At 39.6% G+C, this 13,854-nt stretch overlaps 1 protein-coding gene across 3 annotated transcripts in view; it reads right to left on the bottom strand.

The window, feature by feature from the left end:
• Positions 1-13,854, bottom strand: part of myo5aa (myosin VAa) — a 47,932-nt gene that overhangs the window by 12,937 nt on the left and 21,141 nt on the right. For all 3 annotated transcript variants that reach the window (XM_088412940.1, XM_088412938.1, XM_088412939.1), the window contains exons 7-27: positions 12,911-12,992; positions 12,334-12,441; positions 12,082-12,188; positions 11,583-11,848; positions 10,360-10,441; positions 10,117-10,257; positions 9,927-10,052; positions 9,302-9,385; positions 5,943-6,098; positions 5,742-5,839; positions 5,575-5,661; positions 4,713-4,821; positions 4,424-4,635; positions 4,186-4,342; positions 3,156-3,395; positions 2,833-3,081; positions 1,667-1,760; positions 1,092-1,222; positions 903-1,016; positions 687-821; positions 49-105 (exon numbers count right to left, since the gene is read on the bottom strand). In XM_088412940.1, the coding sequence (XP_088269066.1) occupies positions 49-105; positions 687-821; positions 903-1,016; positions 1,092-1,222; positions 1,667-1,760; positions 2,833-3,081; positions 3,156-3,395; positions 4,186-4,342; positions 4,424-4,635; positions 4,713-4,821; positions 5,575-5,661; positions 5,742-5,839; positions 5,943-6,098; positions 9,302-9,385; positions 9,927-10,052; positions 10,117-10,257; positions 10,360-10,441; positions 11,583-11,848; positions 12,082-12,188; positions 12,334-12,441; positions 12,911-12,992 (2,835 nt within the window). The remainder of the gene's footprint in view (positions 1-48; positions 106-686; positions 822-902; positions 1,017-1,091; positions 1,223-1,666; positions 1,761-2,832; positions 3,082-3,155; positions 3,396-4,185; positions 4,343-4,423; positions 4,636-4,712; positions 4,822-5,574; positions 5,662-5,741; positions 5,840-5,942; positions 6,099-9,301; positions 9,386-9,926; positions 10,053-10,116; positions 10,258-10,359; positions 10,442-11,582; positions 11,849-12,081; positions 12,189-12,333; positions 12,442-12,910; positions 12,993-13,854) is intronic.

The following is a 13,854-nucleotide window of genomic DNA, read 5'->3' as shown; positions in this document are numbered from 1 at the left end:
AACAACAAAAAGGTGCACGGAGAAAGCTCAAGGGTTTCAACTAGTCACCTTGAGGGATTCATACTCCAACTCTGCCCCTCGTGCCTTTTTGAACTCAGACTCATCCTGAAACAAGGAGCAAATTACAAGCTTTAAAACACAAAATCTGTTATTTTTTCAAATTAGAACGAGCTTAAAAGAAAATGTCACAATTCAGTTAAGAAGAGAGTACATGGATTACGTAAAGAATACACACCTTCATTCAAATAAATACAGTGTTTCCTCAAATGGTGGCCTGGGCTCTAAAACACGCTGTACAGTGTCCAAATTATGGCCCGGTCGCCATTTGCGGCCTACAATGCATTTTTTTAGTCACCAAGACTACTGTATATTGTCTTTATATACTCCAAAATCAGGTAAGAAAAAAACAGAACTATTTTCCATCATGATTGCTTGCTTGAGTGTTTTTTTTTTTTTTTCGAGAGATTAAAATTGAAAAATGTTCAATTGGCCCCTTTTCACAGATCGAGCTCCAATATTTGTGTGAAATAAAAATACAATTCTACACAACAAATCATTAATGCATGTTTTTTTTAGTTTTAAAATAGTAATAGATTTATTGGAAGGTGTTCCAATGCTGTAATGCTTTTGGGGGGCACACGATTAAAGTTTCTTGGTATCGTATGAGTAAGCCTGTGTATATGTACCCTGGCCCGGGCCCTCTGGAACTGCTCCTCCTTGTTTTCCAGCTCATTGCGTAAGGACTGCTTTTCTTGCTCCAGCTCCGTGAGTCGCTTCTGCAGCTTGAGCGTAAGCGAGGTATCCATTCCTCGAGTCAAATCCTGCGAGAAAACCCATTAAACATCAACATCTTCTTACATGTGTACGCAGCAGCAAGGAAATCGACTCGGCAGGTTGCGTACTTCTGCGGCCTGGGAACCTTCTTCCGATTCGGCGAACTCTGACTTGTAGGTGTACTCGGACTCGTTGCTGCTGTGAGTGGAATCTGTTCTCCTGTGGCCAGGCTTGGATATGTGCTAAAAACAAACAAAAAACAAACCATCAATGCAGGAACAGAAACAAAAATAAAGGAAAAAATCTGTGTTGCATACCTCTTTGAGGTCGTCGTATTTCTCCTCGAGGTGAAGGTGTTCTGTTAGGAGATTCTGGTAACGAGAGCGCTCCTCGTTCAGATCCGTCTCCAGTTGTTGAGTCTCTGCTGCAATCGTACGCGCCATTTTCTCTGTGAGAACCAGAGCACATAAATTGATGCTGGATTTTGATTAGGGACAAATTCTTCTCTGGTGGTGGGAAGTAATGAAATACAAGTAACATAGTTATTGCATTTAGGATTGTTAAAATGTATTTATTTTTCGGGTGATTTTTAAGCCTGAAGTGCTTATCCTTAGCTCTACATTCAAGTACATATACAAGTTATTAAAAAATAGGATGTAAAAAAAGACGTATAAAGAGAAATTCAACCCTTCACTTGTTGTATTGTCAGGTGTCCCAATAGTTTAATACAGACAAGAATAACCTGGTTAATGATTAGATATGATGAGCATTTCTGGGTAATATGTTTGTGGTAAAACTGTCTTTATATTATTGAATGGCGAGTTACATTGACTGACCCCCGGGACCCACGGTTGCCCCATGGGTCGTAGGTTGGACACCATCTAAAACGTACCTGTCATCTGCTGATTCTGTTCCTGAATCAACCTGTTCAAGTCGTCTTTCTCTTTCTTCAGCAAGCCATTCTGGTCCTTCAGTTCTGATACCAACTAACACACAAGATACAGAAACTTCATGTTACCAAATTTGGTTAAGGGTAAATGACTTGTTAATGCAAATTACTGAATAATATTGATAAAAATTGGAAGGGAGGGGGTAAGATGGAGACAAGGTGGGTTATATTTTTTCATTTTCCAAATAGATTAAAATTAAACAGGCATTCGATCTACACAACTACACAATTCGATCTTCAAAATCAGGACATTTCTTGTGCTGTACCTGCGAAATCTGGGCCTTGAAGCCATGAAGACTACAAAAAAAAAATCCACTAAAAATAATTACTGATATTTCTACTTTGTGGTTCTACTTTACTGGGGTAGAGCTCTTGATCACTAATGTAGAGAAATTCTGAGTGAAGCACTAAGACATAACATGCAATCAAAAAGCCAATGCCAAACTGTTTCAATGTCGCTGACTGTCGCTAGGATGCTAAAACACGAGCACAATAGTGAGTGCTCACCTGCATGGGGGCATCTCTGTGCCCAAAGCCCCCTGTTTCTCTGAGCCGGCTAAATTGAAGGAAAAAATGTTTGCCTTTGGTGCAATAATAAAACATGCATTTTGTCATGGGACAGAATTCTAAGTCGGGGTGCAAGAATCATTTTCGATTGGTACTGATGTAGAGGTTCTATCAACACAAAAATTAGCCAAGGATCAACATCTTGAAATAATTAAGATGATTGTAGGTATTAACTCCAGTGTTTCTCACTTATAAACCTCAATTTTTCAGAATTGATTACACCACTGATTAACTACATTAAAACTTAATTTACGTTTAAGTTAATTGCAATATAATTCATCCCCTTGATCACAAAGAAGTGATGTACTCACCAACCTTTGTGAAACAGAGCTACTTCTTATTCGCTTATTGCTTGAATGTAAATGCAAGACCAGGGTAGGGGGAAACCGTTTAACAAATAATATATCAGGAAAACATCCTGCTTTCTTTCATTTGGTTGACCAAGTGAATACTACAAAACAACAACAAGACACACAAACAACAAATACTTGACAATCAGGACTATTATTAGGAGGAAAGAAACGCATTAAATTCTCACGCACTTTCTCCATTTCGCCCTTGTACGACTGCGCCCAGTCCTCGATGGTCTTCTTCTCCTGCTGTGTGGTGCTCAGCTCCTTTTTCAGCTTCTCCAGCTCCTCCAGGAGACAGTTGACCTGCTTGCCTTTGCACCTGGCCTCTTCCTCCACGCCTCGGAGGCGACCCAGCTCCCCACGTAGCCGCTCGCTTTCTGTCTTGTAGGTGTTCTCCAAGCCCGCCAGCCTCTCGTTGACCGACTTGTTCTCCTTGGCCTGGCAGAAGAACGGGAACAAGTCAGCCCGAACACGCTAAGAACACAAAGCCGGGACGATACGACGACTCCGACCTGCTCGTCGATCTTCCTCTGCAGTTGCATGATTTTGTTCTCCATGCCCTTGTTGAGCTTCTTGAAGTGCTCCACCGAGCGAGCCTCGATCTTCAGCTTCTTCAGCTCGCGTTTGGCCCTCATCCTGCGGATGCAGCACTGCAGGTACACGATGGAGCTCAGGCAGCGCTTGTACCAGCGTCGAGCCAGCAAGCCACGGGCGTGCTTCTGGATGATCACCGCCTTGTGCTCGCGCAAAAGCTATAGACGACGGCACATGGGAAGAAAATTAGGAAAGGTTTTCCTTGATATACAGGCCTGTACATGATTAAATGACTTAGAGAAGCCTTTGAGGAAAGTACTGTGGCTTGATGAAGCCAATGTTGAACAATTGGACATCAACTCATCCTTAATGTGACCCCTTACTCAGGGGTGAGACATTGTAGATATTTGGCTTCACTTCATAACAATTTGCACAACTGTGCTTATAACAAGACATTTCCTATGTCAACTTATGAGCACGAGCAAACACACGGCAAGTTTTTTAATTGTGGGGAATGAAACATGTACTTGAACTTAGGTGTACTCAGAATCTCTTAGCAGTTTTGTGAATCATTGACTTAATTTGAGGAGCATTTGTACTCATTTTGAGGAACCTGAAAAAAAGAAATTACTAACAATGATCATAATTATCATTACTACAGTTGTTAATGTTTAATGCGTCGACATCCTTTAATTTTGCATGAGTATAAAATGTCCAAATATGGCTTTTAAACATCAGCAACCATCGGAGACTTGGATGGGTCAAGCTAATCGGAACGCTAAATGTGCTTCAAGGAATACTTCCAAATAAGAGCTTGGCAAGGCTATTGCCTTGACATTTAAGTATTATTTATTGGGTGTGTATATTCTCAAGTTGGCCAATGTTGCTCATTGATGGCGGGTTACATTGTGCTGGTGCGGCGCTTGACATGACAGGTAAGACATTAAAAACACAAACAAATCATCGGTAATGGGAAAAAATATGTTTTGACTGCACAGTGTGCATTACCGCTTGATACATCTGTCGGGCCATGTAAGCTCTGAGGATGGTCTGAATGGCCAGGGCAGCCGCCTGCAATTGCCTGTAGCGTTTCCTGGCCACGTACATCTTCTGGTACTTTTGTATGACGGTGGCAGCTTGTGTGCGACGCATGAACTTTGCCAAGCTGAAGATAAGAGAAACCCAAATGCAGGTAAGGGAATAAACTTCAAATTTAGCAGTACAAGATTAGGTGTGAGTAACCCACCAGCGAGCCTGATATCCTCTGGTGAACCTCTGGATGGTGATGGCCGCTTGGCGCATGCGCAAATACTTCTTGCGTGCCAACCAACAGCGAATGGTTTTCTGGATACGGATGCAGGCGGCGCGCAGCTTGTCGGCTCTCAGCTTCTCCAGGTAGGCCACCTGGCCGGCCCTGAAGAAGATCTTGGTCTTACCAAACTGGTATTTATCCTGATCCTGGTAGAAAGAAGGCAGCGGTTAGACATCGGCAAGGAATGGATTCTTTGAGAAGAGGGAAGGTTTGCTCGATCGACCTGCACTAGCCTCTCCAGAACATTCCTGCATGTCAACTTCTTGTCGGAGAGAACATCTTTCTGCTTCATCAACACTCTGTACCGGCTGAAGAACTCTTGATATGTCCATCTGGAATGGGCATGCGCACGCAAGCACGCACACACACACAAAAAAAAAAACATTAGGCAAACAATGATGTAGACCGGTAATTCTTAAGTAGTACCCTAACCCTCATGAGGATAAGCAGTCAAAATGATGGAAAGATAGATGTTTTGTGGCCGGACATTTTTCAAATGACGTCATGAAGGGGGCGCGGCAGCCACATGGTGAGAACTGTGGCTTCAGTCAACGGGACGTTTCTCTTGTTATTGTTGCTACCGAAAATGCTCATATCTCATAGGAAATTAAAATGCCTGTGTGTCAAAGGTAAGCTTTCATCATTTATATGCATATATTTAACTGTAGAAAGTTTAAAATACCATGATTAAGGTCCTTTAACAGACCCTATGAATTCTTTAATCCCTGTTAAAGAGTAAGGCAAAAATAATATGTTGTCTGCAGCGCTACTAAGCTAAACATGGTATTCTGATTATTGCAATATGAGTAGCAAAATCCACTTGCTTTTATCAATCTCAGGGGGCGCCCATTTTGCCACTTGCTTTCACTGCTTGGCTTGCAAATGTCAGATGATCAAACACAGAAAAAAGGTGACATTTTGGATTTGTGCGATCTAATGCAAGAATAAGCGTAAATGAAGCTCACCTACTCATAGGTGTCAAGTGACGCTATGTAGAGCAATCTCATAGTTGTAACCCATTTTGCATAAAATAAACACGTAGATTGTACGCAAACCAAGAGATTTCGCTGAAATTTCATGACTACCTGGATGGGAAACCTGCAGCAGAAATGCGGATTGTCTCCAGAACTCCACAAGCTCTCAGCTGCTGCACCGCACGTTTTGGGTCAAAACTGCCAACAATCAAAATTCACACATAAATAAATAAAGTAAGGCTCTGTAGGTTTTCATTGATGTAACGGTGGGGACTCACGAGAAGGCCTGCTTGAAGTCATTGGGTTTGATACAGCGGACATAGTGTGGAGTGGTGGCATTCAAAGTTTCCATGAGCATCTGAAGGGAGTTTCGGAACTGAAAAAACAAAACAAAACAAAACAGAATCCATATTAAACTGCTAATGTGAAACAACTCTCCTCCAGAGCGGGTGTGAGACCGGTAACAAAAAGGATCAAACCTGGCAGCCGACTGTCTTCTTGTGCTCCTTGCTGCTGGTGTCGCGGTTCTTGTCAGGTTTGACGCTGAGACGGGTCCTGCCTCCCGTTCCCGGGGTCTGACCCATGGGGCTGGTGGCTTTCCCCTCATCTTGGAATAGCTCCACCAGCAGGTCAAACTGGGTAGAACAGTACAAATACAGTCATGATGCAGATTCAGATTTAGGGTTAAAACGGATTTCATGCTGGATTAAATGTTAAATGTACAGTGGAACCTCAAAAATTTGGACCCTCTAAGATTGCAAAACTAAAGAAATATCTTGAATCCACATATTGTAATCTAAAGATAGTTGCCTTCCTCACCCATTATGAACCACGGAATACACCTGCATGCATGCTGACCGGTTCCATTGGACAGCTGACGTTACCTTGTTACAAAGATTTTCTATGGTGACAGTTCAACTCTGGAGCAAATCCCTTTTTGAAGAAATGGCTGGCAGAATAAACTGTGAAATCTGAGGTCCCACTGCAGCTCCAAAAAGTCCAGCAATGTGTAAATTAATTGTCATACGTCACGCTTATTGTGAAGGAGGTCAAAACGCCATATTTAGGAATTTTTCTTTGTGCTAACCCTAGAACTAAGAATGCGTGGTGCTGATTTGTAGATTAGTGTTTGTTAAAAAAAAAGTCACGTTCATTGTTAAACAAAGCCAAACACAATATGTAAAAGTTATGGTATTATTATATGACATGAATAGCATCATGGATACTCTTAAGGTCTTGTGCATCACAATGTATAAGGGGATCATGGAAAAGGTCATTTATTTCAGTAAGTCGAAGAGAGAAAAAACATATTCTAAACATTCATTAAAACATGGGATAATATCTTTCAGAAAGCCAATTTCTGAATATCTTCTACATTAGAAGTCATGTTTGTATTTTAAATTGATCACATTTTGTGTATGTTATGTGCAAGTTAATCAAAATTGTACACAAAATCTTTAGTGAGTAGTTCAGTTTATGTGTAGTGAACTTATATAAAATGTGTCTGACTTTTTGAATTGAACTCCAGTGAATCCCGACATTTTTAAGGATCAGCATTCACAAATTAACACTTACCATTGTGTGTATGCCAAAAGGTAAATTTCACATTTCAAGTGCTAGTGTGCTTGTTTGTTTCTCCATGTGAGACGCCAAAACAGTTTGTGTGAGCATGTTATTTTGGCAAGTATTCTATTTAGATAATTTAATTCATTCAATGCTTTTAGTGTCAAGGTTGCATTTTTACTGGACTCCACAAACAGATGCAGAAGTCAAAGACACATTTTTAGATAATCCACAACATTAAGCTAATAAGACACATGTAGCGGCGGTTTGTTTGATCTAAATAATTTAACTATTGACTCCAAATGATTACGTATTACAATCGAGATGTAAGTTTTCTGTTTTGATGTTTGCCACCATCTTAGGTCATCTATCCACAATCTTAATCCCTTTTTTAAGGTGAGTGTCAATTACTCGCCAATATGTGCTATTTACTGAAATATAGTTTTCCATGATATTCAAATAAATTGAAATGCACCAGTATATGCTTTTAGTATAGCATGCAGAAATGAACTGAGATCTTCTCCACCGTGTTATGTTCCTCTTTCCATTGTCAATAACCTTGAAAACCAAAACAAACCTTTCACAGCATTACTACTTACTTCCTGCTGTCTTTTATCCCTGCTCATGCTTTATTTTTAAACTGTCAGTGCCTCTAGTGCTACCATGCAGCAAACCACGGCACAAAACAAAATTCAATGACCCATTGCTGTTAGAACGAATACGTCGTGAGTGAAAGAGAACACAAAGAAAGCGCCGGAGGCAGATCGGCGTTGCGTGAACGTCTCCGTTTACCTTCTGCTGACGAGTGGGGAGGGAGGAGGGTTGTCATGATGAAGACAGAACCAACATACATGGACAACACATGGAGAAACAATGACAGCAAAGCACAATGACATTAAGATGACACGTCAACCCATATGTTTGTGATGAAAAAAAAAGGAAAATAAAAACAGGCAAACCGATGATGAGATGATTGAATTTCCATTGAGGAATTCAATCACGAGTTGCTACAAATGTTTCTTCAAGCATTTTGTGTATTTTCTCAGCTGAATGAATAGAACAGAGTGCCTTTTGACCGATACAAAAACAATTGAGCATTCAGAGCATCTCGGCGCGTTTTGAAAGTCTCAGAAGCAGTTCACCCAATGGCTCGACCGATTAAATTGGTCAATTATAATAAAATAATTGACCAAACAGCTGATATTTTTCCGGTCTTTATTTACCATGTTCAGTACACCTGAGTTATATCAGATGCTCAGCCAATACAAAGCTAGTAACTGGTAGATTTTTTTTCCTATAAATTTCACAAACAAGCATCAGTATTATCGTTCTAAAGCAGTTAGTAAAAGAATACCCAATGAGCTGTGAAGTGTAAAATAACTCCTAATATTATGCTAGCCAATGAGTCTCTAAAATGCACACTCACTCGGTAAGATTGTTGGGATAAGCTTGGCAGAGAACCTTAAATCCTAATGAAACCAAATCTCATTAAGGCCTCATAAAGGCTTAATCTCAATTGTTTAAGTCTCACTGATGCAGACAACGTGCACGTGGTTGCATGTGGCTCCGTGGGTGCAAAACACTGTAACTCCTTTGGCCTCTTCTGATGACGTTTAAAGGAGCCTGACAACAGTTGCAAGGTGCGGTAGGATCAACAGACTGCATCATGTGCGTGTGTGTGCCCAGGACAAACATCCGTCAGGATTTAAAGGCTTTAGGTCAAAAAGCCTATTAGAAACTGATCTAGTTTTAATACTTGCGCACAAACCTGCAATGTTAAGTTCATTCTGTATTTATTCTATTAGAAGCCACTATTGTAACACATGAATATTGGCTGTGTGCATCAATCACTTGAAAAATAAACACTTAAAGTCAATAAACAAAAGATGTAATGATGTAGGTGCAGTTACACGAGTTTATAATGTGTACTGATTACACATGAATATTTAAAGATTTATTGATGAGTCAATCTGAGCTGTTGCGAAACAAAACAGTAGCATCAAGAAGTACTTCCTTATTTTTTTTTTTAAATCAGTATATAATGCTACTAAAAGAAATGAAGGCCTCCGAACTTCACACCTTTGAATTAGAGTATGTCCCCTTGCAAATTAAATGTGTCTTTTTGGGTTCAGGTTACATTTCAAAACATGTAAAATTTACCACAAAGATCAGCGTTAACTGCACTTCCCATATGCAGTTGTTTATAAAGCCACTAGAGGTCGCTGGCACTCAAAGCCTATTGAAGGTCAAACTGATGGTTGTGTATATCGCTTACCTTGCTGGCCTTGAGCACCTTGATCTGTTCTTCATTCACTGTGTCCTTGTTCTTTTCCAGGAAACCTTCACATTGATATTCAACCTGCATAAATAAAGTATAGTTTATATAAAGAGGTCAGCGCATGCATGTGCAATTTATTTTTTTGTTAATATGCATAAAAAAGGCCGAATAAAAACTCACAAACACAAAATAAAGATGATTTATGATCACGTGTATCTTTGAGAGGCCATTTTCATATCAGGTAACCTCATGGGGAAACCTCTGTTAGTCCTTGACCCATTTATAAGTAACCTGATAGTGTGATGGCTAAAATCGGACACGTTAACGCCATGGTGAACCAAAAGTGAATTTAAATAGCCACTCTAACTGTTCAGCTTTTTTTGCATGAGAACATCAAACACCCCCCCCCCCCCCAAAAAAAAAAGGGGGAAAAAAAAAACCTCAGGCCATTCTAAAAATAGCTCACAAGAACGCTGCTGCACAGCCAATCTGTTCCTGAATCTTTACTAAAAAGAGACTAATTATTCAAATCACGAAAACGGAAGATAAACTTCTGAGCTGAACATTGGGGTTGAAAAGGTTGAAATCAGCAAAGCACTCCTCAGAGAGGTGTCAGACCCACCTTATCAGCAAAATGTTGGATGATGAATGCGCGGTTGGACATGCGCGGCTTCTCGAATAGGGAGCACGTCTTCAGGTGGGTGTTGTACAACTTCTGAGCCCATGAATCATCCGAGCCTTTTGGCATCTGAGAAAAGACAGGTCAAACAGGTCAGTACAACAAACATATCTTTGAAATAGCTCAAATATACCTTGCACTCTTCATCCAGCAGGTCCAGTACGCCCATCTTGGCTTCGATGAGGTTGATGCACGGCTGATTGTCGTAGAAGTCGATCAGAGTCCAAGGGATCTGCTCTTTCATGTACTCTTCCTGCTCCAGCTTAAACACGTGCTGCACTCGCGCAAACGCACACAATGCACAATTACATGACTGCTTATTTAAAAAAAAAAAAAAAAAAAAAAAAAAAAAAAAAGGTCAAAAGATTCTGCAAACCATGTTGAATTGCTGCTGGAGCTTCTCATTGGCATAGTTAATACAGAACTGCTCGAAGCTGTTGATTTCAAACGTCTCGAACCTTGTAAACAAAGAAAATACATTTTAAAATTAAATACTAATCATGTTTAGCCATTTTCAGCAGTGGAATTTGTCTATAATAAATTTGATAACTATCTTCATGTACAATTAATAGCTTTAAAAACACATTTTTCCACTTGCTTTCAACTGAAAATGACATCACATGCATTTAAGGCACATGCTACATTCAAGGAAGCTGGGAATTTAGACACTTGAATTATCCCAGTTCCAACCTCAAAACATTTGAGGCAAATTTTGATTCTGTTAAATTGTTTGAAGTTCTGGTTCATCACCACACATTTTTACACACAGCAAACTTCAATCATAACTTCCTTTATTTTAATATGTACTGTACCATTACGTAATCTGTAGTTACTTGAACTTTGAGTACATGTGATGTCATTTTCAGTAGACAGAAAGAGAAAAATGTGTTTTTAAAGAGATAGTCCACTTATTTAGTCATTTTCAGCGAAAGAACTTAATGCTTTGTCTGTGATGAATGTAACTGCAAAATGATTTTGCCTGAACAGTTAATACCTGTAAAAAACATTTTTACTAGCCATTTACTAAAAATGACTTCACCTGTGCTCACGGCTTATGTAAGGACCAATTACGGCTCACCTGTTCATGTGACAGTCACCAGATGAGCTCGGATTGGTCAATACTAAACTAATTAGACAAATTAACTTTTTACAGATAAATAAGTGGTTTAAAGGTTAGAATTGTAAATGAAATATAACTTTAAAAGTTAACACAAAATCTAAACTTTATAACTGTTGAAAATGGACAAGTACTGTATATTTACAGTATATTTAGTACAGTATATTTAAAATTCTATCTTTTCAAATACAGCACTAAAATTGCATGTTGTCACTTTCATAGGACATCACGATGGCTTGAAAAGAAAACATTTAAATGGGTTGGTTTTGATGTCGACTGGATGTCTCTCATACAAACAAAGTTGTCAAGGTAATGAAAATCCACCATCATTTCTAAATGTTAAGTGGCAATTTTCGGTTTAAGCTTGTAAATTAATGTCCGCCACATTTTGACAGTTTTGTATATATTTAAATTCCATTGTGATGGGTGTACGATGAGGTACACGCAAAGGATTTCCCAAACGGTCAACGAAACCTCCCTACCCGTAAATGTCGAGGACGCCGATGAAGGAGTGCTGTTTGACATTGGTGACGAGCGCCATGTTGACGTGCTCCACGATCCAGGTGAAAAGCTTGGCGTAGATATGCTTGGACAAGGCGTCGCGAGCGTTGGTGGCCTGCAGGCGGGGGAGGGTCTTGATGTAGGTTTCGGAGGCCGTCTTCAACTTCCTGTGGCACAGCCACTGAGACATGTCCTCGTAGGTGACGCCGACCAGCTCGCAGAACTTGGTCAAGTGATGATTGTTGGGCTGCCAAAAGAATGACACAAGATTGTATATCAACCCCGTGAGGCCCCTTTCTGTCTCTCGTAGCTAATGCGATTTGGTACATTTTTCCATTTTACTTCTTCGACTATCAAAGTCAAAACAACTACAATCATCTATTTTTATGTGTGTGTCTACTGTCTAATCTAATCAGCTAAATCGAATCATGAAGAGGTGAAAAAAAAAAGCAGTCTGAATAAATTGAATAATATGCTCACAGAGATGATGCTGCTATCCGAATCTTTGTCTTTGATGTCCACATTTCCCAAATGAAGAATAGCAGCCAGAACTTGGAACAATCCCATTTGATAAGATTCGTTGATACCTGCGGGGGAAAAACACCTTTTCATTTTTCTACCAAATCTGCAACAGTTATCCAGGCTGGCGGATTACACAATGGATCACTTAATGTAAAAGGAAAATGACTAATTGGAGTAAAGGATCTCACGCAGCTTTAAATAAAGAGTTACCAAGCAAGGAGAAGGCGTGACGGGTGGTGCAGAGCTCCTTGGTGTCATCCACCCCGTCAATAACGGGGCTGCAACCCTGCCTGGTGTACAGGAAGTCGTTTGCGTTACCTGAAGGGAAGAAAAAGCCCATTTTGGAAAACTCAACTCTTTCATTATCCTGTCAAAAGAGTGACAGTTCTGCAAAACTAATTATTTACACTGCAACACTTTAAATTACGGCATGACGTGTTGCCTGGCAACAAAGGCACGTGTGACTCGACCAAGCTAGCAAGTCAGCAGGAGAGGAAAACAGCAGCTGTGTGTGTGAGTGTGTGTGTGTGTGTGTTCCATGTGATGAGCAGGTGCAGACCCACAGTGGGAGTGCACTGCATGAAAGCTTGTTCGACAACAGACTCTTATGTGTTTCGACTATAACAGTGACATCATCACACAATGACACATATAACGTGACAAACAAATTAAAACACCTCCCCTTCTGTGGTTAAATGGAAACGCGATAAAGAAAAAAAAGGGGGATCATAGAGAAGTTACTGGATTAAATAATAATCCAAGTAGGTCTGTTTTCTGTGTTACTTACTCAGGTTGAGGTGTTTGAATTCCGGAAGATGCGATGATGCGCATAGCTGATAAAAGATATGATAATTCCTCTCTTCATCTGCCTGGAAGACAAATAGTCAACAACACACAAAAAATATACATTTATTTAGGCGTGGTTTCATAGCATTCTATCTGAAAATTATGCCACAGTGTTCCACTGGCATACACATATTTCATACCCAGTACATGTTTTTGTAGGAAAAGGTTTCTGCACATAAATAAATAAAACCCTGGATTATCCACCTCGGCAGAATGGTGATACTACCTTAATATCCACATGGATAACGGATTGACGCTGACAGACATGTATTGCATTAACTCATTGATGCATTCATTTTCACTGTGCAAAACAGAGAGGTGTTCCTAATATTTTGGATGCTTCATTGCACCATCAAAACCAAGAGGAAGGTCAAGAGGATTTTTTTAACCCCACTTTAACTTCAGACCTTTATATTTTCATAATTAATCATAAAAAATATCCCTCTTGGAGAATCTAAAAATAACTAACCCCATACCAACTTTCATGTTGTTCAATGATGTATCATTTATAAAACATGATGTTTTTTTCTCATTATTTCTATTATTGTGTATCCGACTAAATTGATTACATTTTATTCCCTCACAATTTCCTCTCGCTTCTCATTATACGACATAATTACAGTCTGGTGAAACTCTATGTCCAAATTTGGATAATCTCATATTTTTCCTGAAAACTGGTGCTACATGAATAAAATTTACTTGAGACTGCAGTAAAAACTTTGAACATCAACACCATTGAATGGCACATTAGCAAATAAATGTGTTTTGCCACATATCAGCTCATCTTAATGCATACAGGAAAAACATTTCTAACTCATAAAGACATATTTTCACATACCTTTCAAAAGTCTCCAATTTCAGGTATTTATTTATTAAGTGTTTGGG

The sequence above is a fragment of the Hippichthys cyanospilos genome, chromosome 4, assembly GCF_059441005.1.
Source record: "Hippichthys cyanospilos isolate Australia breed blue-spotted pipefish chromosome 4, RoL_Hcya_1.0, whole genome shotgun sequence".
Classification (NCBI taxonomy): Eukaryota; Metazoa; Chordata; class Actinopteri; order Syngnathiformes; family Syngnathidae; genus Hippichthys; species Hippichthys cyanospilos.
Note: the sequence above shows the minus strand (reverse complement) of the source record. Positions and strands in the feature narration are given on the sequence as shown.